This window comes from Suricata suricatta, chromosome X (assembly GCF_006229205.1).
Source record: "Suricata suricatta isolate VVHF042 chromosome X, meerkat_22Aug2017_6uvM2_HiC, whole genome shotgun sequence".
NCBI classification, from domain to species: domain Eukaryota; kingdom Metazoa; phylum Chordata; class Mammalia; order Carnivora; family Herpestidae; genus Suricata; species Suricata suricatta.
The window spans coordinates 50,300,868-50,328,748 of record NC_043717.1 but is presented as its reverse complement, the minus strand read 5'-3'; the positions used below and the strand labels follow the sequence as shown (position 1 = coordinate 50,328,748).

The 27,881-nt window shown below is 38.0% G+C and overlaps 1 protein-coding gene across 1 annotated transcript; it reads left to right on the top strand.

The window, feature by feature from the left end:
• The first annotated feature begins 351 nt into the window (after window positions 1–351).
• On the top strand, window positions 352–3,260 carry LOC115283714 (syncytin-1-like). The gene is given in 2 exon segments (XM_029930043.1): window positions 352–1,474; window positions 1,477–3,260. Coding segments are annotated over 2 exon segments (1,740 nt in total). The 5' UTR covers window positions 352–894; the 3' UTR covers window positions 2,637–3,260.
• Window positions 3,261–27,881: the final 24,621 nt, after the last annotated feature.

Below are 27,881 nucleotides of genomic sequence, written 5' to 3'. Positions count from 1 at the left end.
TGTAACAATACCTGTTTACAAGACAGGAATTTCAGGTTTAACTCATTCTAAATTGCCTGGCCTCGCTAAAATTCATCATCTAAGCTCTATAGCTCTCTTGTGTTGTGCATTTACCTATTCCTCATTTGGGAGTAAATCCTAGAGGACTAGTGCCCAATGCCATCTGGCAAATGGATGTAACACACATTTTAGAGTTTGGAAATCTATAAAGTATGTTCATGTGAGTATTGATACCTACAGTGGTTTCCTATATGCTACCTTACAAACTGGAGAAGCAGGAAAGCACATCGTAGCACACATGCTTTCTGCCATATCAGTATTGGGAATTCCAAAACAAGTAAAAACTGACAATGGACCAGGATATACAGGAACCGTGTTCTCTAAATTTTGTCAACAGTTACACATTAAACACATCACTGGAATTCCTTACAACCCACAAGGCCAAGGCATTGTAGAAAGAACACACCGGACTATCAAAGCTATGCTTGAAAAAATAAAAAAGGGGGAGTTATACCCCAACTCACCTAGGAATTTACTTAACCATATACTTTTTATAAAAAATTTTTTAACTCTAGACTCTCAGGGACACTCAGCGGCTGATCGATTCTGGCATCCAAATATCAAAGAAAATTTTGCATATGTTAAATGGAAGGATCCACATACTGGCACATGGCAGGGTCCAGACCCCGTCTTGATTTGGGGGCGTGGATCAGTTTGCCTCTATGACTCAATCAATGAGGCCGCTAGGTGGCTGCCGGAAAGACTGGTAAAACAAGTAAATCACAGCATATCAACACATGAAAATGAGAAAATAGATCACTCTGAAGTCCAGGGAGATCCTTCTCCCTGAGACCTGTTCTTTTTTCTCTTACAGGAAACGTGAATTCCTGGTGAATGGCCATGTATCTGCTGCTGTTCCTTCTTGGATCGACCTCAACAACCCTCGCGGGTCTTGGTGACCCCCATAACACTAGAGCCCTTATCCAGAGACAGACAGGGAACCCATGCGATGGCTATGCTGGGACCTATAGTACCATACCTGATTGGGTTCGAGGCCCAGATGGAGTGCTTCGGCACCCTATTTTATCCACCATAAATTGTGGGTCAAAAACAGCTTATCAACTACTCTTTACTTCAGGATCTAACAGCCGTAGTATAAACTATTTTTGTGTGCCTAAACCACAGATTATTCCTGTTACCAACGGACGCCCTGGGTCTTGCCCCAGCGCGTGTTCCATGTATTTAGAATCTGTGCATGCTTCCTGCTACTCTAGTTATCAGCAGTGTACAGGCCCTAATAATAAAACTTATTTCACTGCCACCATTATAGGTGCCCATGGGGGTAGCAGTAGCAGTAATTCTATGACCCTCCCGTGCCCATCCAGTGCTATTGCTTGCTGGAACACTCGAGCCCCTGTGCATGTTTCAGATGTGGGCGGTCCTCAGGACCAAATCAGGGAGCACCTTGTAAACAAAAAATTGAGAAAATAATTCAGGAAACTTATCCCTACTTACAATACCACCCACTTCTCAAGCCAACACGTCATGGCCCCCAAACAGTTGAATCGGTGGTAAATGATCTCCTTGTCTCTTCGCATAAATTATTGAACCTCTCCAATCCTGATCTTGCAGCTGATTGCTGGATATGCATTAAACAAGGGCCCCCGGTCCCAGATGCTATTTATGTCGAGCCCAATGAATCTGGCAGCCCAGCGGCTTGTGTACCCACCCCTCCATTCTATGTTAATACCCCATATCGCCTTGACCTTATCTCAGAAAATATTACTTGCTATTACAAACCCTTTCTCAATGAGACCGATAGTATTGATGTAGGTTATCAACCATTTTGTAAATACTTTCTTAATGTCTCTACTGCCATCTGTCCCAGTAATAACACAGTCCTGGTGTGTGGCAATAATTTGGCATACACGTACCTGCCCCAAAACTGGACTGGAGCCTGCTTGCCCGCCCTCCTCTTTCCAAGTGTGATGATTATTAAGGGAGACACCCCAGTTCCTGTTTCTACCTTGGAACATATAGCCGGCAGACCCAAGAGAGCAATCCAACTTCTTCCCTTATTGGTAACCTTAGGTGTGACTGCTGCCTTAGGCACTGGGACTGCTGGCATGGGTGTGGCCATTCACAGTTATAGGGAAATATCTAGACAACTAATAGAAGATGTTCAGGTGCTCGCCACTTCCATACAAGAAGTCCAAGATCAGCTAGACTCCCTAGCAGAGGTTGTCCTGCAAAATAGAAGGGGTCTAAATCTGTTAACCACAGAACAGGGAGGTATTTGTCTTGCCCTAGGTGAGAATTGCTGCTTCTACGCCAACAAGTCCGGAATTGTCAGAGACCGCATAAAGAAGTTACAGGACGACCTGGAAGCACGACGACGCCAGCTTGCCGAAAACCTGCTATGGACCGGGCTTGGGGGATTCCTGCCTTACCTTCTTCCCATCCTTGGCCCCCTCGTCGGCTTGCGTGTTCTTTTATCGCTGGGGCCCTACCTTTTTAACAGGCTAACGGCTTTTGTAAAGCAACAGATTGATGCCCTACAAGCTAAACCTATTCAGGTTCACTACCACCGGCTTGACCTCATGGACAATATCCATGAGGAATGTTTAGAGTACTGAGGCAAAATATTCTTGTGTTCCCCCAGTCAGGATGGATGCCACTACAAACCTTGTGGAAGAACCCATTGTCTACCACCTCTTAAGGCACGTTGCGCTTGTTGTTCCCCCTGTTTTGAGGATAATTCAGACAAAGTGAGTAGGACGGTGAGTCAGTGACGGAAGGTATGGGTAAGTCTGAGCCGCCTAAACCAGGGTGGCCTCGCTTGGAGGAGGTCATTCCAATGACGGGTAAGGCTCAGCACCACGCTTCTATCAGGCCCGGACTCCGTTTGTCTTTCCTCATGAAAAAATAAAAAAGGGGGAGATGTAGGGGGCTGGAGGTCCCCTGGGCCATTTTGTGAGGTATTTCGCCAAGAGGCAGGTCTGTGTAACATATTTTGTGCTGGGATTTTCCAGCACCCTAAGGTACTTCCTCATTCTGTGGCTGTTTTTACATCCCGACTCAGGAGGGGAGTTTCGCCATACGACCTCCAGTGCTTTTCCATCTCCCCACCCCCAGGCTCCCCTATCATTGCCCTAGCCAATCATAGTTAGTTGTGTACTTTCAATTTGTATATACCACCCCTCTTTCTGCATACTATATATATCTCTGTAAAACACTCAGTAAACGGACTTGATCAGCAACTGCAGACTTGTCCCCTTGTCTCCTTTCGTCCACTCACCCCGTCCACTCACCCGTCCCCCACAGGAACCGTTCGAAAAAAGGGTCGCGGGCCGACTCATACATACACACACACACACACACACACACACACACACACACAGGCATATTACTGAACCATGAAAAAGAATGAAATCTCGCCATTTGCAATGATGTGTATGGAGCCAGAGACTATTATGCTAAGCAAAATAAGACAGTCACAGAAAGAAAAATATTATGAGATTTCACTCATATGTGGATTTAAGAAAAAAATAATGAGCAAAAGGGAAAGAGAGAGAGAAACCAAGAAAAACCCTTAACTGTAGAGAACAAACTGATGGCTACCAGATGAGAGATGGGGGAGGGGGAATGAGTTAAATAGGTGATGGGGATTAAGGAAGGAACTTGCAGTGAGGAGCACCAGGTGTGGTATGGAAGTGTTGAATCACTATATTGTATACCTGATATTACTATTACATTGTATGCTAACTGGAATATAAATAGAAAATGGAATAAAATAATATAAAATTTTAACCATTCTCATCAGTGGTATTTCATTGCTCTTTTTTAAGTGCTGTTTTAATTTGTAATTACGTAATGATATATGATGTAGAACATCTTTCCATATGCTTAGTTGTCATCTGTATATCTTATTTGGTGTGATGTTTATTCAGATATTTGCCCATTTCTTATTTGTGTTATTTGTTTTCTTATTGTTAAGTTTCAGCTATTCTGTTTATATTTCAGATACAAGTTCTTTATCTCATATATGGTTTGGAAATATTTTCTCATAGTCTGTGACTTACCTTTTGAGTCTCTAAACAGTGTTTTCTGCAAAGTAGTTTTGAATTTTAATACATTTGTATTTTTCTTTCATGGGTCACACATTGGAGCACCGGTGTATCTTAGTTAAGTGTACAGCTCTTGATTCGGCTCACTTCATGATTTCATAATTTATGAGTTTGAACCCTGCATTGGGCTCTATGCTGACGATGCAGACTGCTTGGGATTTCTCCCCACTCCACCCCGCCCCTCCCTCTCTCTCAAAATAAACAAATAAACCTTAAACAAACAAACAATAAAAACTGATTTGACAAATCCAAGGTCATGTAGATTTTTTTCCCATGTTTCCTTCTAGAGGTCTTACAGTATTGCAATTTATAGTTAGGTCTATGATCCACTTTTAGTTCATTTTTGTAAAAGGTTTAAGGACTGTATCTAGTTTCTTTTTTGCATATGGATGGATATCCAGTTGTTCTAGCAAAATTTGTAAAACAGAATTTCTCCATTCAATTACATTTGCTCCTTCGTCAAAGATCAGTTAACTATATTTGTGTGAATCTATTTTCTCTGCCTTCTATTCTGTTCCATTTATCTGTTTGTCCTTTTTTTTTTTTTTTTTTTTTTTTTTTTTTTTTACCAGAAGTACACTGTCTTGGTTACTGTAGCTTTATAGTCTGCCTTGAAATTGAGTAGTGTCAGTCTTCCAACTTTGTTCTCATTCTCTGGTATTGTGCTGGGTATTCTTTTTTGTTTGTTTATTTGTTTGTTTTTGCTTATACATATAATGTTTAGACTCACTTTGTCAGTGTTCACAAAGCATTTTGCTGTGATTGTAACTGAGATTATACTGAATCCATAGATCAAATTGGGAATAATTGATATCTAAACAATATCAAGTCTTCTAATCTGTGAACACAGACTATTTCACCATTTATTTAGATCTTTGATTTCTCTCATCCAAGTTTTATAGTTTTCTGTATGTAGATCTTGTACATATTTTGTTAGATTTATACCTAAGTATTTCTCTTTTTTTGGTGTCATTGCAAATGGTTATTGTGTTTTTAACTTCAAATTCTAATTGCTCCTTTCTAGCATATAGGAAAGCAATAAAATTTTATATGTTTTTGTCCCAGGAGGGGTTTTTTTTTGTATTCTTTGGGACTTTCTTTATAGACAAGAATGTCATCAGTGAACAAAGAAAGTTGTATTTATTCCTTCCCAATTTGCATACTTTTATTTCCTTTTGTTCTATTATTGCACTGGCTGGGAGTCCCCGTACAATGTTGAATATGAGTGATGAGAGGGTTATGCCCTTATCTTGTTCCTGATCTCAAGGAGAAAGCATTCAGTTTCTCACCATGAAGTACGATATTAGCTATAGAATTTTGATCACTTTTAAAAATCAAGTTGGAGAGGTTCTCTATGCCTAGTTTACTGAGAGTTTTTATTATGAATAGGTTTTGAATTTTGTGAAATGCTTTTTCTACACTGATTTTTATAATCATATGATGTTTCTTCTTTAGCTTGTTGGTGTGACTGATTACATTAATTGATTTTTCAAATGTTGAACTAGCCTTGCATACCTGGAATAAACCCCACCTGGTTGTGGTGTATAATTCATTTTGTATACTTTTGGATTTGATTTACTAACATTTTATAGAGAATTTTGCATCTGTATTCATGAAAGATATTGGTCTCCAGTTTTTTTCTGGGAGTTTCATGCTGGCCGCATTGTATGAGTTAGGAAGGTCTACCTTTGTTTTATTTTCTGAAAGGGATTGCAGATAACTGATATCATTTCTTTCTTAAATATTTGGTAGATTTCACCAGTGAAACAGTCGATGCCTGGTATTTCTTTTTTTTTTTTTTTGTAATGTTCTTAATTAATGATTCAATTTCTCTAATAGATACCATCCTATTCAGATAATTTACTTCTCATGTGATTTTTGTAATTTGTATCTTTCAAGGAATTTATCTACGTTATCAACTTGTGAGCATAAACTGTTTATATTATTTTTTATTATCCTTTTAACATCCATGAGATCAGTAGTGATGACCCATCTCTTGTGTCTCATATTGAAAATTTGTATCTTCTCTTTTTTTCTTTGTCATTTTGGCTAGTGTTTTATTGATCTTATCTATCTTTTCAAAAAAAGCTTTGGTTTTGTTGACACTCTGTATTATTTTCCTGTTTTCAATTTTTTATACTGTAATTCTAGTATTTCATATTTCTGCTTGCTTTAGGCTTAAATTGCTCTACTTTCTTTAGTTTTGTAGGTGGAATCTTAGATTATTGGTTTTATATTTTTCTACTATATGCATTTTTTAAAGTTGATTTATTTTGAGAGAGAGAGAGAGCATGAGTGGGGAAGGGGCAGAGAGAGAGAGAGAGAGAGAGAGAGAGAGAGAGAGAGGGAGAGGGAGAGGGAGAGAGAAGGGGAGAGAGAGAGAATGCCAAGCAGCCTCCACAGTAGCAATGCAAGCTTGATGTGGGGCTCAGTCCTATGGACCATGAGATCATGACCTGAACCAAGATCAAGAGTTGGATGCTTAGCCTACTGAGCCACCCAAGCACCCCTCTAACATATGAATTTAATGCTATAAAGTCCCCTTTAAATTTTCACCCAACAAATTCTGATAAGATGTATTATTATGTTCATATTGTTCAAAATGTTTAAAAGTTTCTCTTGAGATTTATTTGATTCATGTGTTATTTAGAAATGTGCTGTTTAATCTCCAAATATTTTGGGATTTTCCAGCTGTCTTTCTGTTATTGATTTCCAGTTTAATTCCACTAGGGACTGAGAATATACTTTGTATGACTTCTATTTTAAAAATTTGATCAAGTGTGTTTTATGGCCTATAATCTAGTCTGAATTGGTGAATGTTCCATGTGAACTTGATAAGAATGAGTATTCTGCTGTTGTTTGATGAAATATTCTATAAATGTCAATTAGATTTAGTTGATTGATGGTACTGTTCAGTTCAACTATATCCTCACTGATTTTCTGTCTACTTGATCTATCAATTACTAAAAGAGGTCTGTTGAAGTCTGCAACTATTATAGTAGATTTGTCTATTTTTCCATGCAGTTCTATCAGTTTTTGCCTCAGGCATTTGGTACTGTTGTTAGACACATACACATTAATGATTATTATGTCTTCTTGGAGAATTGATTCTTTTATCATTATGTAATGCCCTTCTTTATCTCTAATAATTTTACTTGTTTTGAAGTCTTCTTTGTATGAAATTAATATAGTTAATCCATCTTTCTTTGATTAGTGTTAGCATGCTATATCTTTATCTGTTTAATTTTTTTCAAGTTAGCAATCTTGGCCTTATTTTTTTTGCATTTTCTTATCATTATATACGATATAAAATTCATTATTTTGTCCATTTAAGTGTACAATTCAGTGGCATTAAGTACATTTGCCATATTGTACAATCATTGCCACTATTTACAGAACACTTTTGTCCTCCCAAACAGAAACTTTGTTGCTGTTAAACAATAATTCCCTATTCCTCCCTCCTGTGAACCCTTAATAACCTCTATTCTACTTTCCTTCTCTATAAATTTGCCCATTCTAAGTAATTTATATAAATGGAATCATACAACATTTGTCCGTTTGTGTCTGGCTTATTTCACTTAGTATACTGTTTTCAAGGTTTATTTATATTGTAGCATATATCAGAACTTTGTTAGGTTTTAAGGCTGAATAATATTCCAATGTATGTAACCACATTTTGTGAATCCATTCATCTTTTATTGGACATTTAGGTTATTTGCACATTTTGACCACTGGGAATAATGCTCCTATAAACATTGGTGTACAGGTATTTGGAAAACAGGATGGAGGTTCCTCAAAAAATCTATCAATAGAACTTCCCTATGACCTAGGAATAGCACTGCTGGGTATTTATCCAAGGGATTCAGAAGTGCTGATTCATAGGGGCACATAAACCTCAATGTTCATAGCAGCACTTTAAATAATAGGCAAATCATGGAAAGAGCCTCAATGTCCATCAACTGATGAATGGATTATGAAAATGTGGTTCATCTATACAATGGGATATTATAATGCAATTAGAAAGAATAAAATTTGGCGATTGGTAGCAATGTGGATGGACTTCGAGGGTGTCATGCTAAGTGAGATAAATCTGTCAGAGAAGGAGAGATACCATATGTATTCATTCATAAGTCTAACAGGAGAAACTTAGCAGAGGGCCATGGGGATGGGAAGGGGGGAAAAGAGTTAGGGAGAGGGAGGGAGGCAAATCATGAGAGACTCTTGAATACTGAAAACAAACTGAGGGCTGATGGGGGAGGGGGAAAGAGGAAGAGGGCTTATGGACATGGAGGACCGCACTTCAGGGGAAGAACACTGGGTGTTATATGGAATCCCACTTGACAATAACCTATACATTAAAAAAATAAATAAAATTGATAAACCTCTAGCCAGACTTATCAAGAAAAAAGAGAAATAAATAAAGTCACAAATGAGAGAGTAGAAATAGCAACCAAGACCAGAGAAATACAATTATAAGACAATATTATGAAAAACTATAATACCAACAATTCAAACAACCTAGAAAAAATGGATAAATTCCTAGAAATAGATAAATACCAAAACTGAAGCATGAAGAAATAGAGAACTTTAAGAGACTGATAACCACCAAATAAATAAGCAATCAAAAATTCCCAATAAACATAAGTCCAGGACAAGATGGCTTCACAGGTGAATTCTACCAAACATGTTAAGAAGAGTTAGTACTTATTCTTCTCAAATTATTCCAAAAAATAGAAGAACAAAGAAAATGTCTAAATTCATTCTATGAGGCCAGCATTTCCCTGTTACCAAAACTGGATAAAGACACCACTAAAAGAGAACTATAGATCAATATTCTGGATGAATATACATGCAAAAATCTTCAACAAAATACTAGTATACTTAATTCAACAATACATTTAAAAATTAATTCCTCATGATCAAGTGGGATTTATTTCTGTGTTGCAAGTCTGGTTTGATATTCTCAAACCAATCAATGTGATACATCACATCAATAAGAGAAAAGATAAAGATAAGATAAGAACCATTCAGTAGATGCAGAAATGGCATTTGACAATATAAAACATCCACTTATGATACAAACCCTCAACAAAGTAAGTTTTGAGGGAACATACCTCAACATAATAAAGGCCATGTATGAAAAACCCACAGCTCACATCATCTTCAATGGGGAAAAACTGAGAGACAAGGTCTGGAACAAAACAAGATGTCCACTCTCACTACTTTTCTTGAACTGGAAGTCAGCAACAGCAATCAAACAACAGAGAAGAAATACAAGGCATCTAAATTTGTAAGGAAAAAGGAAATGTTTCATTATCTGCAGATGACATGATACCATATATAGAAAACCCTAAAGACTCCACCACAAAACTGCTAGAACTAAATGAATTCACCAAAGTTGCAGGATACAAAATCAATGTACAGAAATCTGTTGCATTTCTATATGCCAATAATGAGGAAGCAGAAAGAAATTAAGAAATCAATCCCATTTATTACTGCACCAAAAACAATGATACCTAGAAATAAGCCTAATCAAAGAGGTGAAAATTCTAAAACACTGATGAAAGAAATTAAAGATGACACAAAGAAATGAAAAGATATTCCATGCTCATGGATTGGAAGAAGAAATATGATTAAAATGTGTATACTACCCAAAGCAATAGACACATTTAATGCAATCCCTATCAAAATACTACCGGCATTTTTCCAGGGAACTAGAATAAACAATCCCAAAATTTGTATGGAACCACAAAAAATCTTTAATAGCCAAGGCAACCTTGAAAAAGAAAGACAAGGTTGGAAGTATCGTAATTCTGGACTTCAAGTTATATTACAAAGCTATAGTAATCAAAACAATATAGGAAGGCACAAAAATAGACACATGGATCAATGTAACAGAATAGGAGACCCACAATTATATGGTCAATTAATTTTAAACAAAGCAGGAAAGTATATCCAATGGGAAAAAAAGAGTCTCTTCAACAAATGGTGTTGGGAAAACTGGACAACTTACTTACACCATACAAAAAAAATAATAAATTCAAAATGGATTAAAGACCTAAATGTGAGACCTGAAACCATAAAGATTCTAGAGAAGAACATAGGCAGTAACCTCCTTGACATGTGATGTAGCAACTTTTTTTTTCTAGATATGTTCCCTGAAACAAGGGAGACAAAAGAAAAAACAAACTATAGGGACTACATCAAAATAAAACATTTCTGTACAGTGAAGGAAACAATCAACAAATTAAAGGGCAATTACAGAATGGGACAAAATATTTGCAGATGACATATATGATAAAGTGTTAGTATCCAAAATATATAAAGAACATATAAAACTCAATGCTCCAAAGAAGACATATATATGGCCAATAGACACATGAAAAGGTGCTCGTCATCACTTATTATTAAAGAAATGCAAGTCAATACTACAATGCTATATCCCCACACACATATCAGAATGACGAAAAAAAAAAAAACAAGCAACAACAGTTGTTAATGAGGATGTGGAAATAATGGAACACTGTTGGTGGGAATGCAACCTGGTGCAGCCACTCTGGAAAAAAGCATGGAGTTTCCTCAAGAAGTTAACAATAGAACAATCCTTTGACCCAGCAATGGGTATTGCCCAATGGGTTATTTATCCAAGAAATAACACCTCCCCACACACACTAATTCAAAGGGATACATGCACCCCTATGTTTATAGCAGCATTATTTACCATAGCCAAGATATGGAAGTAGCCCAAGTATCCATCAATTGATGAATGGATAAAGAAAAAAATAGTATGTATATATACAATGGACTATTATTCAGACATAAAAAGAATGAAATCTTGCCATTTGCAGCAACATGAATAGAGCTAGAGAGTATTATGCTAAGCAAAATAAATCCGTCAGAGAAAGAGAGAGGAAAGTGGAGAGGGGTGGGGAGGAGGTCTAAGAACGGGTGGGGCAACTAAAGGATTTCTAAGAAAGGTAACTCACATTGAAGTTCTTGTGGCTATTGTGAAAGAGAATAAAGCAAAGAAAATTTAATATATGGAATTGGTAACATAGATTGTGAAAGAGCTGAGAAGTCAAACGGAGGATAACAAAGCAATACAGATTAGTCATAGCAGGAAGCCTCTACCATCTCTTCTACTGGTAAACACAAAGGGTTAAGTAAAGCCAAGGCCAGCTGGTGGAATCTGGGATTGTGGTGGAGATAACTGTTGGGGAGCTGAAAGTGTGGAGGAAGATGTAGTCGGTGCCCAAAAAAATGTCCCTTGAAGGAAAGAGGGAAAATACTCTAGTTTATATTTCAAATAACCAATCAGTGTTTTCCATTAGCCAAAGCTATTGAATAATATCATTTACGGAAGAAGAACGTGTAATGAAACTGATAGGAAACAGGTAAGGCCCAGCACATCTTTATCACCAGGATGTTTACCCTGTATTACTCCATACATCTTCTTAAGTAATCAAATCTTGAACTCCTCCACTTGTTTCATCTAGTCTAAACACTTGTACTGTACCCTCTGGAACTCATACTTTAAAAAAATTTTTTTTTGGTTTATTTAATTTTGAGACAGAGAGAGACACAGCATGAGCAAGGGAGGGGCAGAGAGAGAGAGAGAGAGAGAGAGAGAGAGAGAGAGAGAGAGAGAGAGACTCTGAAACAGGCTCCAAGCTCTGAGCTGCCAGCACATCCCCAATGCGGGGCTCAAACCTACTGACTGAAAGATCATGACCTGAGCTGAAGTCTGACACTTAGCTGACTGAACCACCCAGGTGCCCCTGGAACTCACACTTTTGATCAGCCAAATCCTCTTAGCTTCTTGAAACATTCCATCAGTCTCCTGCCATAACTCAAATCTAGATGGTCCCTTAGCACACCAGTTTTCCTATAGGTGGTTTTTCTTTTATTCTACATACATCAGGAATGTGAATCAGGTATCCTTCTTGCTCTTTATTTTCCCTTACAAGCTATTATTTTCAATCCTTGTGTGAAAATCTCTGCTTGTGCCATCAATAATATCACCCTTTCTCCAACTTACTGCTCTCATGTGCCAATATCCCAGTAATTCCCTCTCTGTCCACATTCATTAAGGACCTTGGCATTTGTCTCATTCCATAAGTTGGGTTGTTTTTTGCAGCATATAACAGAAAATTCCAAATCAGCTGATGTGAACAACAAAGAATGTATTCTTTCTCACTCACAACAAGAGCTCTAGTGACAGGGAAGTTTATAGGCTGCTTAATTCAGTGACTTTATAATATCATGTAGGATTCAGGATATGTCTCTTTTTCTCTGCCATCCTAGGCATAACATCCTAAGCATGTTATTTTAGTCTGGTTCCCCTCCTGGTTGCAAAACATACATGTACATCTTTCCTGAGCATTTTCGTACCTGTAGGCAAGGACTAGTAGAAGCCAAAATTATAACAGAAAGCTTGTCTAATGAGTATGAAATAAAGGTGTAGTAAACTAGTTATATGCTTTAAATATATTAAAATATTTGGCTAAGAAACCTGGTGGTTATCAGAGTTGGCTTTTTAGGCTAAGATACTATATTTGAACATGCCTGGAGGGAGCTGCTCTTGCTTGTATCTATGGCTTTTTCTGTGTAGGCATGCATAGTTGACAAGCTGCCCTGCTGTTTGACACATTATTTCTTCATGTGAATGACTTCCATCAGGTTGCAATCAAGCCTTGCTCTCTTATTAAGATGTCACTGCATATCTCTGTTAATATTAATCTTCTGTTAATTCAATGGTTTAACTCTCAAGGGTGATCTTAATTCTTTCATTTCTAAGTCCTATAAGTATGTGTTGCTTGAGTAGGAGACAGTACATAACAGTCTGATTCTAGAATAATCCTGCTCTACCACTTACCACCTCTGAGCCAGTTTTACCATTTGCACAATGAAGATTACAGTGGTATGAATTTCATAAGGTTGTTGAAAAAACTATATAAATAAATACTGCAAAAGTTGTTAGTGCAGCACCTGGCACATAGAATGCACTCAATAAATGTTGTCTTTTATTGTTATCAAAGTATGTTTTCTTCAATCCTTTTTGCTTTAATATCGAGGAGAAGGCAGGTTTCAAAAGCCCCCAAAACAAGATAACAGGAAATAATAGAGACACTGCAAGTAATCCAGTATGGTTAAAGCATAGCTGTCAAGGGGGATGAGCAGCTATCCAAATATGAAGCTGAGGAGATAGGCATGAGCCTGGTCACACAAAGGAATTTTGGGAATTTTGACTTTTTTTTGTATATACTGAAGGGGGAAGGGCACTTAAGAATCGTAATCACAAGATACCAGGATCAGATCTGTATGTTCAAAGATCATTTTGGCAGTAATGCACAGCATGGATTACAAGAACCACTGGAGGCATGGAGACAATATGGAGTCTATTACAATAGTTTAGATCAGAGATATGAGGCACTGAGTTAAAAGAGAGGGTGTGAGAGAGTTTGGGCTCCAGCAATAGCAGAGTAGGTTATATCAGATTAGCCTTCTCACAGATAACAATAATAAACTCTAGAAAAATCTTTTTAAAACTACCATTTTAAAAATGACCAACTACTTGAATGCATTGGAAATTGATTGAACAAAACCAGGCAAAAACTGGAAGAGATCTGACCCTTAAAAAGAAGAGAATCTCTCAGGTTGAGATCCAAAATTACATGTCCTATCCCCTGAGAAAAATCTTCAATTCTTGTGTCACAGAATGGCTTGAATTCAAGCAGAAAGTCACATCATTTTTGCTTGAAGTGTCAGAAAACAGAGTTTGGATTTGCCAGAGCAGCTGAGAATTGCAAAGAGAAGTCTGATAAAAAGGGACTGTGGAGGGAAAAACTAAAATTCTTGACTAACCTTGAACTTCATATGCTTTGGGGTACTCCAAGGACCTAGCAATAAACAACAGCTAGAAGGCTAAAAATACTGAACAGAGATTTAATCTGCTGCCCACTGCAGGGAAGACAGAGTTTACAGTTTGAGTGCTACCAAGTGAGAGGGGTAAGTATCCCAAAGTTTCCATTGAAATCCCAGAAGACACTTGACATTGGAGTGGAGACCATTTCCAAAAATGAAGAGACCTACCTTAAGACTAAGGGCAAAATTGAAACAGATACACGCTAAAAAATGTGTGGAACCATGCCCCCCCCCAAGTTCAATGTTATTAGCCAGTGATTTATTTGTCCACTAGAACAAAAATCACTCTTTAGAGGACAAAGAAAGTCTACAGTCTCTTCACTGTATAATCCATAAGGTCAAAGATAAAATAAAAATTAATAGACATATGAAAAAAACAAGAAAATGTGTGTCAATGTCAAGAGAAACTGGAGTCAGTATAAACCAACCTGAGATAAGTCATATGTTGTTTTGGTAAATAAGGACTTTAACGTTTTTTATAAATGGTAAAGGAAAAAGATGGCTCTAATAATTGAAAAAATAGAGAATCTCAACAAAAAAATAGAAAAAATTAAAAATAGAAAAAATTAAAAGAAAATAAATGTGGAGGTCTGAGATGGCATAGACTCGTTTCTCCTGAACAAGATGATATAGACTCAATGATAAGATAAACTCAGAAAATAATGCAAGGAGAAATTAAAACAGAATTCTGCAAGATGGAAAGGGACCCTAGGATTGGAGGAAAAGTCAACAAGACAATTTATGATAGAACCGTAAAGAAGGCTACTCATGCCTAATATCTACTGATTCCCTACCTAGCAGCAAAAGGTGGCCCAAGTAGATTCACTCTTCCCCCAGATGGAATGGAAATCCTGATGACAACCCCAGGTGAAACAGGCAGCATCAACAGGGAAGATCAGTTGACAATAAAGGGCCAGAAGTGTTCTTCCTCATTATGCCTGGTACTCCCATTATCCACCAAGAGAAACCAGGTATCTGGGTGGCCTGGGCAGCAGGGATTCCACCATAAGTGGCCTAGAGCAAGAGGCACTCTTCATCCTTGTGGGATGGCCTGGGGTAAACTCCTTCTGTCTACTCAGCATCACCAGCAGAAACCAGTGGAAGCCCCACAGCACCAAGTAAAACAAGCAGAAAAAAAAATAGCATCTCACAAGAATATGCAATGGGAAAAAATCTCTTCAACAAATGGTGTTGGTAAAATGAAACAGCTACATGAAAAAGAATGAATCTAGACTACTTTCTTACACTACACACAAAATACACTCAAAATGGATTAAAAGCCAGGGCATCTGGGTGTCTCAATCTGTTGAGTGTCCAATTCTTGATTTTGGTTCAGGTCATGATCCCAGGGTCTTGGGATCGAGCCCTGCATTGGGCTCTGCACTGAACGTGGAGGTTGCTTGAGATTTTCTTTCTCTCTTTCTCTGCCCCTCTCCCCTGCTTGTGCTCTCTCTTTCTCTCTCAAATAAAAAAATGGAGGAGCCTGGGTGGCTCAATTGGCTAAGTGCCCGACTTAGGCTCTGCTCATGATTTCATGGTTAGTGAGATTGAACCCCACATCAGGCTCTCTGCTGTCAGCACAGAGCCAGCTTTGGATCCTCTGTCTCCTCTCTCTGCCCCTACCCCACTTGCTATCTTGTGCTCTCTGTGTCTCAGAAATAATAAATAAACATTAAAGAATGGATTAAAAACCTAAATGTGAGGCCTGAAACCATAAAAATCCTAGGAAAGAGCATAGGCAGTAATTTCTCTGACATCGGCTGTAGCAACATTTTTCTAGATATGTCTCCTAAGGCAAGGGAAATACAAGCAAAAACAAACTATTGGGACTACATCAACACAAAAAGTTGGGACTTTTCCCCCCAATTTGGGACTACATAACAGCAAAAGAAACTATCAACAAAACAAAAGGGCACCCTACTGACTGGGGGAAGATGTTTGCAAATACCATATCTGATAAGGGGTTGATATCTAAAATATATAATGAAAAAGCTTGACCTGTTGGAGAAAATGGAAGATGGTCGTTATCTCCATTTTATTTCTCTCAGATGCAGACCCTGAGACAAGAATTTGAGTATAGGTAGTTTATTAGGAGATGTGGGGGATACCAGTAAGTCAGTGGGAAAATTGGTTAAGATAAGTAAAGATGCTATGATAAGGACCTGAGAGTGTCAACCATATAAGAAAATACTGTTGTATTGCATTATATTAAAATTGAGAACCTCTGTTTTTTAAATCATTAACAAGTGAAAATGCAAGTCACAGATTGGGTAAAGTATTTATTTGCGTTACACACATCCAACAAAAGATTTTTATCATCTATCTATCTATCTATCTATCTATCTATCTATCTATCATCTTTCACATGAATAAGTAAAAGGCAGGTAATCTAAAAGAAAAGTGAAAATATCCAAATGGCCAGAAAACATATTAAAATGTGCTTAACTTTATTAGTCATCATGGAAAGGTAAATTAAAACCACAATGTGATACTTATTCATACCTACTAGAATGGAAAAAATGCAAAGCAAAAGGATAATAAAATTAAGTGCTAATATTTATAAAATTAAGTGGGGCAATTATAACTCTTACATACTGCTAGTGGGAGGGTAAATTTGTACAAAGTGTACAACACTTTGGAAAACTGTCTGAATAAACTAAAGCTCAATATATGCATATCTTATCACTTAACATTTCCACTTCTAGGTATATGCCCAATAGAAATTACATATATATGTCCATCAATAGACATGTATAAGACAAAAGACAAAGTTTATGTCAACACTATTTGTAATAGCCCCAAACTGGAAACAACCCAAATGTCCATTAACAGTTAAATAAATAAATAAATAATGTATTCACACTATGGCATACTATACAACAATGAGAGTGAATGGGTTTTATGGCTACACACTACAACATGGATTGATGGATGGATCTCACAAACACAATATTGGGTGAAAGAGGCCAGACATGAAAGAATACATACTATATAGTTCCATTCTATAAAGTTCTAAAACAGATAAAATTAATTATGATGTTAAGAGTTAGGATAGCATTACCTTTGGGAGATGGTGACCAAGAACAGGATATAAGGTGGGAAAGGTTCTGGAGTAATGTTCTGTTTACTTTTTCTTTTGAATTTCTAAAAATGCTTTTTATTTATTTTTGAGAGACGGAGAGAGACAGCCCGAGCAGGGAAGATCAGAGAGAGAGTGAGACACAGAATCTGAAACAGGCTCTAGGCTCTGAGCTAGCCTCCAGCACAGAGCCGGACACGGGGCTCGAACCCACCAACTGTGAGATCATGACCTGAGTCAAAGCCAGACACTTAACCGACTGAGCCACTCAGGCGCTCCTGTTCTGTTACTTGATCTGGGTGCTGTTTATAGGACATGCTCTCTTTAAGAAAATTCATCAAGCCATACACTAAGATATATGTACTTTTTTCTTTATATTATACTTCAATAAAAGTTTACATTGAAAATTGGATTGGAAAATAGAAAAAGGATTGTGCTCCAAATTTGGATATGGAAAAATAAATCACGAGAGGACATTGGTATTTCAACATTAAATTATTTGTTGTTTTTTATGTTGTTGATATTTTACCTTGAAATTGGCTATTTAATAGCATAAGGTTTGATGATATTAAAAGTAAACCCAAAGACAAAACTGCATAGAGCCTTTATAAATGATAAATGTGATGATTTAGTGGTATACCTCTCCTTCAAATCCTTCAATCTCTACTTGGCTACTAATTTATAATTGTCTTCAGGGCATTCATAAAGCAACATCAGCCCAGGGCTCTTCTTTTAAGTGTGGCTCCTGTCTGGGCTCTTGGGGATTTAACTTGGTTCCTTTTGATCTCAGCAATGTATTTCAAGGAACAATTTTATCTTTTATAGAGTATTTCTAGGTGTATTGTAGGAGGAAGTTATTGTCAGTATATCTCATATACAATATTGACAGAAATGGAAGATGTATTTCCATTTTTGTATTTTTTATAACTCCCAAATTTGTCTCCCCTGACCTCACCCCTTGTATGTAAGAGATACTTCCTATATCTTGTCTGACATCTTCACTTGGATATCTAATAGGCATCTCAAACATACTATGTTCAAAATAGAACTTTTGATTTCCCCCTCAAACCAGTTCCTCCTGGTCTTCTTAATCTCCATGAATTGTAGCACTATACACATATACACTAAAGCCAGAAATGTGAGTGTAATCCTAGTTGTCTCCTTTTCCTTATATCAACACATGCTTTCAAATCTACTCCAAATTATATATGTAATTCCTTCACTGCTTTTCATCTCTACTGTAGTAGACCCCACTGTCTCTTTCCCAGACTACGTGCATAGACTCCTTACTTGTCTACCAGCTTCTACTCTTGACTCCTTCTGCACACAGAATGCACTGATTGTATCATTCCTTGGCTTAAAACCTGACCATACTCCTAGAATGAAATCTTAAGTCCTTATCAGGTCCTACAATGCCTAGACACTGATCCAAAACTCAGAGAGGATTGGTTATGTGAATAGCACATGATCCTTCTGTAAATGGGAATCTGCTACTCAGTTCCAACAGATTGTCACCTTGTCAGTTGAGGATTCACTATTATCAGATCTTTACATTTTTTTCCAGGAGCTTCTGATTCTTAATTATTGGCAATTAAAACAAAAATAAAATAAACACAACAAGAAAAAACATTGCGCAGGCCAAATCACATTCTTTTTACAGCCACTAATTTGCAACTAGCCTTGGTCTTAGGTTATCTGGCTGCTGGTTGACTCTCCAGCTGGCCCTTTTCCTGATTCTGCTCTCAGGCTTACTAGGTATAGCAGACACTGTCAATGCCTTTTCATGTCCCTTAGATCTGTCATTTCAGTGCACTTTTACTTTCCATTGATCAATGCATCTTTGTGCCTGGCTGTGTTTTCTGGAGATTTGGAAGGTCACTCTGCTCATGGAGAATGGCAATCAACCAATGACTCTGGGAGTTGGAGCATAAGTACTTCAACTCTCTTATTCCTTAAGTGGAGTTAATTCTGAGACATGTTATGCCCATTTCCAAGCGTTATGTGAGGTGTTAGGACCTACATAGCCACTGTGTAGCTAGCTTATTAACATACCTTTCACCAGATGCCTTTCCTTCCCTGTGTCATTTTCCCACTGATCTACTGGAATTCCCCACATCTCCCAATAAACTACCTATACCTAAATTCTTGTCTCAGGGTCTGCATCTGGGAGAACTAAAACTGAGATAATAGCCATCTTCCATTTTCTCCAACAAGCCAAGCTTGTTCCTGTTGCAAGTCCTGCTTTTGCTATTTCCTCTGCTTGTATGTTCTTCCCTCAGATGTTTACATGGTTGATTTTCTTTTCTGATCTTATTTCAGTTCAAAAGTCACCTCTACAGATAGGACATCCACGGCCACGCAAACTATAGTAGTTCCTCTCTGTCGCTCACTATAAGTTTTATTTTCCTGTGAACTTTTCAGTATCTTAAATTATCTTGTTAATTTACTTGTTCATGTATTTATTGTCCATTTATCCTCAATGCCAGCTCCATGAGAACAGGAATCTTGTCTGATCCCTATCACTAATCAAGTGAGCAAATGGTAAATTTCCACAATTCTTGGATTTCCCTTAGTACTTCCTCCCCTGATTATCTGTTCTTACCCTGAACCTTAGGATGCCACAAAGTCAGAACAGGTGGGCAAAGGGCCACTTTCCTACTGGTGGGTAACCTGAATCCTTCTACCAGGTTTGTGTCATTAGAAGTGCCCATGAGTATATTTCAGTTGTGAATCCCTTACTGCTAAGTCTTAGTTATATCTTTGATTTTTTTTTACTTCTTTGTATTAAAATTCCTAATTTGTTTTGTTTTCTGTTCTCATTTTTCACACCGGCATATTGACAGTTGAAACTAGAAACGCCATTCCCAATTTCCTTCCCAGTCATTTTCTTCTACAAATCAATAGGTGTCTCTCACTATTATTTTTCTGTCGCTGACATGCCTACTGTGGTATATAGTATCTGGCTTTATGATCTGATATGGGCATGTTTTTCACCCCACCCCCATTTCCAGTTAAAGTCAGCTTGATCAGATCAGCAAGTCTCCAGGCAACCACATTCTTCCCTAGTGAGTTGCACTCGATCCTTAGCCAAAAGCCTATGATTTCGGTATCTTAAGCCATCATCCAACCCCCCCCCCCACAAATCTGCACAGCTCCACCCCTCCTCTGCAACTCCAGCTGTGCTGGCTGCAGCCACCCCCACACCTGGCCTCAAGAGATCTCCAACCTCCCAGTCTGGCCCTGTAGCAGCTGAGATGTAGACAAATCCTATTTCCTTCAAGTTCAGATGAGACAATATTGGAATTTCTCAAAAGGAAATTTGCTAGGAAACCAAGTGAGAAACAAATCAGAGAGAGGGAGGAAGAGAGGGAGAAAAAACACAAAAGCTTAGGAAAAGATACAGTATAGAGTCTCAATTCCTTATCCTTAGGTAACTATACTCTGACTACAGATTTGCTCATCTGGCACAGTTAACAGGGCACACAGGATATGAGAGTATAATCCTTCAACCTTTTAACAAGGGGCGATGGACACTGGGCAGTGGAGAAGCTTGCAGGAAGGCAGAAAGTGTCTTTGTCTGTCTAGACTGTTTAATTTTATGAAAATGGTACCTGAGGAAGTGTGTGGGTTTTTCCATCAGTTGTGGGAGGGGTAAGGAACCCCATTTACCAGCCCTTCTTGTTCTGGAAGTTGCCTACAAACTTGCTCAACTTGTTCATTGGTCTGATAGTTTTTTAGTGGACTCTTTAGGATTCTCTATATACAAGATCATGTCATCTGCAGATAGAAGTAGTTTTACTTTTTTTTTTTCCAATCTGCATGTCTTTTATTCTGTTTGCTTGCCTAATTTCCCCTAGAATTTACACTATAGTGTTAAAAAGAATTGGCAAGAGTGGACCTTTTTGTACTTTTCTTGGTTTTAGCAAGAAGTTTTCAGTCTTTCACCATTAAATATGATGTTACCTGTTGGTTTCAGGTTGATGTAGTCTGACTCTTTCAGTGATTCACGCTTTATTGTAAAGCTCTGCTATACTTTTTGCATTTTATTTCTTTGTTTTACTTTTAGCTTCCTTTACTTTTTGTACATTTTCTTTCAAGAAATCTAATTTATCTCTACAATGGTAGAGAAATCAAGACGAGAAAGGCTTGATTTTCTTACATTCATCTGTCCAGTAAGCATTTATTAATTGTTTACTATTTACCAATACTGTCCTAGGTTCTTGGGGATACAACACTGAATAAAATAATGTCTCTATCCTCATGGAGGTCACATTTCAGTGATGAAGTTGGACAGTAAGAAAATTGTCAATATAATAAAAAGATAGATAAGTTCTGAGAAGGAAGAAAATTGGATGCTGTGGTACAGAATGCCCTGGGGGCTACTTTATAGTGAGACATCAGGGAAGACCTCTCTGGAAAGGTGATATTTTGGCTGAGATATTGAGATATGAATAATAATAAGAAGCAAACCATTGGAAGAGCATTCCAACAGAAGGAATAAGTGCAATGGCCTTGAGGCAGGAATAAACCTGATGAATATAGGAGAAGGGCAACTTGGAAGGCAGCCTAATGTGGCTGGAGCAGAGAGAAAGGGGACAGTAGGAGGTGAAGGGGACAAAGAAGTCACCAGGCAAGGACACTGGAATTTAGCGAATATGATCAGAATATACTGGTGGGTATTAAGTAGGAGACACTGCAATTTAATTTAAGTTAGTAAAAAAACCACAAACTTCTGGCTGATATATCTAAACATACTCTGTACATACCTTTGTAAAGCTTAGGGTTCCTTAGAGTTGGTTCAGAAAGTCAAGGTGATTAAAGAGCCCCTGTTCACCTCTGCAGCCTCCCCTCTCACAGCAGGCAGAGGGATTCTTATAAAAGTTAAGTCAGATTGTGTTCTTTCTCTCATCAAAACTCTCCCATTGCTCCCTATTTCTCTGAAAGTAAATACTCTCTCAATCACCTTCAAGGCCCTACAATATCTGCTCTACCCCATGCTTCTCTCTGCCTTCCTCAGCTTAACTCTCAACTTCATGCATACCCCAGATTCCTTGGCTATTTCTTTTTTTTAATAATAATTTATTGACAAATTGGTTTCCATATAACACCCAGTGCTTCTCTCCACAAGTGCCCTCCTCCATGACCATCATCCCCTTCCTCCTCCCTCCCCCTTCAGCCCTTGGTTCATTTTCAGTATTCAATAGTCTTTCATGATTTGCGTCCCTCTCTCTCCCCTACTCTCTTTCCCCTTTCCCCTCCCTATGGTCCTCTGTTAGGTTTCTCCTGTTAGACCTATGAGTGCAAACATATGGTATCTGTCCTTCTCCGCCTGACTTATTTCACTTAGCATGACACCCTCGAGGTGCATCCGCTTTGCTACAAATGGCCAGATTTCATTCTTTCTCATTGCCATGTAGTACTCCACTGTGTATGTATGTATGTATATATATATATATATATATATATATATATATATACACACCACATCTTCTTGACTCATTCACCAGGTGATGGACATTTAGGCTCTTTCCATGATTTGGCTATTGTAGAAAGTGCCACTATTAAGCCAAACATGCTCCTACTGCAGGGCTTTTGTTCTGGGTGTTCCCTTTGTCTGGAATGCTTTCTTCCAGACATCTGTTCAAATACTACCTTGTCAGAGAGGCCTTCCTTGACGGACACCATTTCTTCTCTAACTTCATCTCTCACTGTCACTTGTTTGCTTGTTCTGCTCCAGTCACATGGGTCTGTTTGTTGTTGTCGCTTGAGCTCATACATTCAAACCTGAGGGCCATTGCCATCCCCTCCTTTGCTCTAGGCATAATGGCCTTCATTTAGATACAATGCCAGTAGGACACAAACTAAGGGTCAGACAAAAGGAAACGTGTGAAGATGGCAAGATGAGCTTGGAATGAATTTCTGAGTCAATTAATATATAGTAGTTACAGAAGCTTTTATGATTTCTTCTGTCTACAGAGAATTTCTTTTATCATCATAAAGCAGTAGATATTCATAATAAAAGCTTTGAAAAATAAAAAAAATGTCTGGCAGTTTCTCAAAAAATTAAACAGAGAGTTACCATATAATCCAACAATTCTAGTCCTAGTTGTCTACCTATGAGAAATAAAAGCATATGTCCAAACAAAGACTGTACACTAATATATATAATAGCATTATTCATAATAACCAAATAGTGAAAACAATCCAAATGTCCATCAATGGATGAATGGATGAAGAAAAGTGGTATATCTTTAAAATGAAATATTACTTGACCATAAAATGGGATAAGAGAGCCTGGCTGGCTCAGTTGGTGGAGCATGCACTTCTTGATCTTGAGAGTTGTGAGTTCGAGTACCATGTTGGGTGTAGAGAATACTTAAAAATTAAATCTTGAAACAAGCGATAAAGTACTGACACATGGTACAATATGCATGAAACTTGACATTATGCTAAGTTAAAGAAACAAATAACGAAGGCCTCATGTTGTACGCCTATTTATTTGAATTGTCCAGAAAAGGAAATCCCTAGAAACAAGACAGAAAGTTGATTAGTGGTAACTTGGGAGTGATTGCTAATGAGTATGGGGCTTCTTTTGGAGGGAATGAAAATGTCTTAAAATTGATTATTGTAATGGTTACACAGCTTTGTGAACATATTAAAAACCACTGAATTGTGCACTTTAAACTGGTGAATTCTATAGTATATGAATTATATGTCAATAAAGCTATTATTTAAAATAAGAAATATATAAAGATTTCAATAAAAATTACTCAAGATCCTTCTACAAGTTTACACCTGTTGCATTTTGGTATAGTTTGTAGCTCCCTATCTATCTATTGGTACATAGTTGTAGATATAGATTAACTTCAAAATGGTATATAGTATAATACACCATTTTGTCTCCTTTTACATTTATTATATTGTGAAGTTAATAGATCATTAAATATTTTCCCAAAAATATTATTATAATGGTTGCTTGTTTCTCAAGTATCAAAGTTCTCTCAAGAACAATACCCTCTGGTATATTTTGAGGAGGGAAAGGAGGTTTGTCTTATGTCTAACACTGAGCTGTACCCTGAGTACTGCTTTTCTGTTCCATATGCTTATCCTTGCTCCTATTTCCCTTTGCTTCACCCTGTCACCATCTATAAGTCCTGAACTATAGTTCCCTCTGATTTGATGCTGATACCTCTGCACAGGCCTCAGTGAGTGGGAGAACAGGGTACAGGACACACCCTTTGAAGTCTTATCTCTTTATTCAACACAGTCCACCACAAAAGGCTGAATGTGCATTTCAGACTTTACTGAAGATGTGGAATGATAAAGGGAAGTTACATTCTCCTCAAGAGGAAAGTCCAGGATAGAGCTTGTCATCTTCTGTTCGCAGTCCTCATGATCCCTGGACTCAAGCTAATGACCTTGAGATTCCAACAACAGGGTTTGTCTGTGTTGCTGGAGACTTCCATGGACCTTCTGGGCATTTTTCATGGATCTACTAACCTCCTAAGAGGATATGGTTGGGAGGCAGATAGTTATAGTAGGCCTCTCCTACCTATGGTTTCACTTTGCAGTTTCAGTTACCTGCACTAAACAGTGGTCTAGAAGCAGATGATCCTCTTGATATATGGTCAGAAGGTTACTAGTAGCCTAATGCTACTAGTTACAATGCCTATGTCATTCACTTCACTTCATCTCATCATGTTGGAATTTTTATCATCTAACATCATTACAAAAAGGGGGAGTATAGTACAATAAGATATTTTGAGAGAGAGATCACATTTACATAACTTTAATAACAGTATATTATTATATTTTATTATTAATTATTGCTGTTAATTCCTTACTGTACCTAATTTATAAACTAAACTTTATCATAGGCATGTACAGAAGAAAACATAGTATATATATGGTTCAATACTGTTCCATGATTTCCTAGGAAATCCTAGGTATCCACTAGGAGACTTGGAACATATCTCCTGTGGATAAGGGGGGACTATTGTAATAGAAAGATACTTTTCTCCTTATGCATAGGCAGGTAGCCCCCTCGGAAAAGATTCCATAATATTTCTAGGCACACTACATCCATGCCTTGACAAAACATGTCAACGCCACTCTTTTCTGCCTTTACTATGGGTAAAGGTCAGTAAGCCATTATTCTGTCACATTCTAATGACCCATCTCCATATTTGAACAATCTTACCCTGAGGCTGTGCTTCCCTGAGATAAGTTAACCTAGACCATTGAACTAGCCATAGTCCTAGACATCCTAGAGTTAGGAACCTGCGGTTCACTTGTCTTTATTTCTTAGTCACACAGATATAGGGACTGGTGTAGAATACACCTGAGGCAGATGAGGAGATAGTGCATAAGGGTATAGGTTGGAGAGAGATATTCTTAGTTGATAGTAGCAAAGTGAGCAGGCCACAAGAGGACACTCTGCTTCATGGCTTGAACCCATATCTGAGCAGCATTCTAGCTTTTAGTGGCAGGAAAATAGGGTAGGCTCAAGCATAACCCTCATTTTATCTCTGCCTCACATTGAGTCAAGAGATGTCCTGGTTATCAGAGAAACTGTAGAGAGGGTAGTGGTACCCAGTTAACAAAATTATGCTTGGTCATTGGGAGTATTGGGGAATTGGTCTAGTAGGCCTAACTACTGACCTGGACCAGGCCTTCCTTAGTCCTGGCAGAATTTATGTGAAAAAAAAAACCCAATCTGTCTCCTGCCAAAGTTTACATAGCAAATGATAATATTTATATTGTACAATGGGTTAAATGGAGACTACTCACAGAGTTGACTGCTCCAGGTTCCAGCTGCCCCAGGTTCTACCCAGTCAGCTAAGGCTGAGGGGATAATATCTGTGTTGTACACACAGGTTGGTAAGCTCTGCTTTACTGAAGAGCATTTGCTTCTGATGACACCTATACTTAAGCTTAGAGTTAAGTATTATAAACCATCACTCCCTAACCATGTCCCTATTTGACTTTAGGCATAACTATCTTGAGACAAACTTATCATTTCCTAGAGCAATTGAGACCCCAATCTTCATCTCTAAGTGCTGCCAGAAGCATCTTTGGGCCAGGTCTGTGTCAAGATAACCCACTTTGCCAAGTAAATCGTCACCTACTTGAGAGGTGTTTTCAGAATAGGAGATGGAAATTCTAGTCCTGTATCAGACCTTTGTAAGGACAAAGTCTGAACCTAACAGACTCCATGACAGAGGTCCCCCTCTAAACTAGAAGGTCTAAGGGTCAGTCTCTCCGGAACTATTAGGCAGTTACACATTGCCTAGACAAGAGACCACTTTGCGGTATCCAATCAGGAAAGCCCAGCTACCTCACCCCACATTCCTAAGGGTGAAGCCTGCAGATGGGAACTTTAGATAGGACCCTGTGACCTAATGTTAAAGTTAACCCGATAGTCACCGAAAAGACCCTGAACTCGCTCTGTAATTGGTTAATTTCAAAGATACCCTAAATGTTGTAATTGGGTCCCGCCAAAAGTAACGAACGCGGAACAATGTGTATGGTTAAAGTTGCTGCCAGTACTGTTGTATCATTATGATTGGGTCACTGTACCTATGTCACAATTTCTTGTAACTCCCCCTTCCCAAACCCCATAAAAACCCTACTCAGCCCTTGTTCAGGGCTCTCAGCACAGATCCACTGCCTTGGTGAAGGCTGTGAGACCGAACTTAGGCCCGGCGAGCCTGAGCCGTAATAAAACTGCCCTTTGCTTTTACATGTGTGCCTCGGTCTCCCTGGCAGTTTCTGGTTTTGGGGTGATATTGAAATTTTGGGCATTACACCTTCAGCTGGCTTTTGGGTCTTGTAATCAGGATGCCCATTCTTGAAAATTAAATGTACTCACACTCTGAATCAGGAGCCCAGACACAAGTATCCACATATAAAATCTATGGCAGAAATTTATTAAATCTTCAAATTCCTCCATGGGCATTGGCTTTTTGTTCTTTGTTTTTTGTAAAAGATTAACAGAGAAGATTTCTGGTTATGCCAAGTCTCCAGTGGTTAAAGACAATGTTATAAAAGGAGCCCAGGTATTTATAAACCTGAACCTGCTGAGTACCTACATATAGCCTCATTTGAGTTCAAAGGGTTAAAAACGTCATTTCAGAACCACTGGTGGTGGTGGGGAGGTAAGATAAGGTATTATATCAGTAATATAACTGGTATGAGTTAACCTTTATTGTTCTGTCACCTAAACAATGAGATGTTTTATTCTTTTTGGATCTAGGACCCTAAATTTATGTTAATTTCCTCCCTAAACTTGTTTTTTCTTTTAGTTCTTGGTTTAAGTAATACTGAGATACTACAGCAGCACCACCTGTAGGTCATACCAAAGAAATGCACATTGAAGGCTTGGAATTTGAATTTTAGATTTCTGAGAGATCTAGAGTAGCGGTTTTTAAATCTCGCTGTGCATCAGAATGGCTGAGAAGCCAAAACAAAAAACAAAAACAAAAACAAAAACAAAACAAACCTCAAAAAACAGCCAAAAAAAGAAATACAAAACAAAGAAATCTTCGGTCCTAACTCAGACCTCCTAAGTCAGATATTCTGGGGTTGGGAGCCAGTATTAATGATTGCAAAATAGTTCTGATGCCACTGACTTTTGGGAACCACTAGTCTAGTTAACAGTGAACAAAGTACCTAAATAGCAAGTACTTGAATAGCAAGTGATCAAGGACAGACGTCACATTCAGGGCTTACTGGATATCACTACAAGTTTG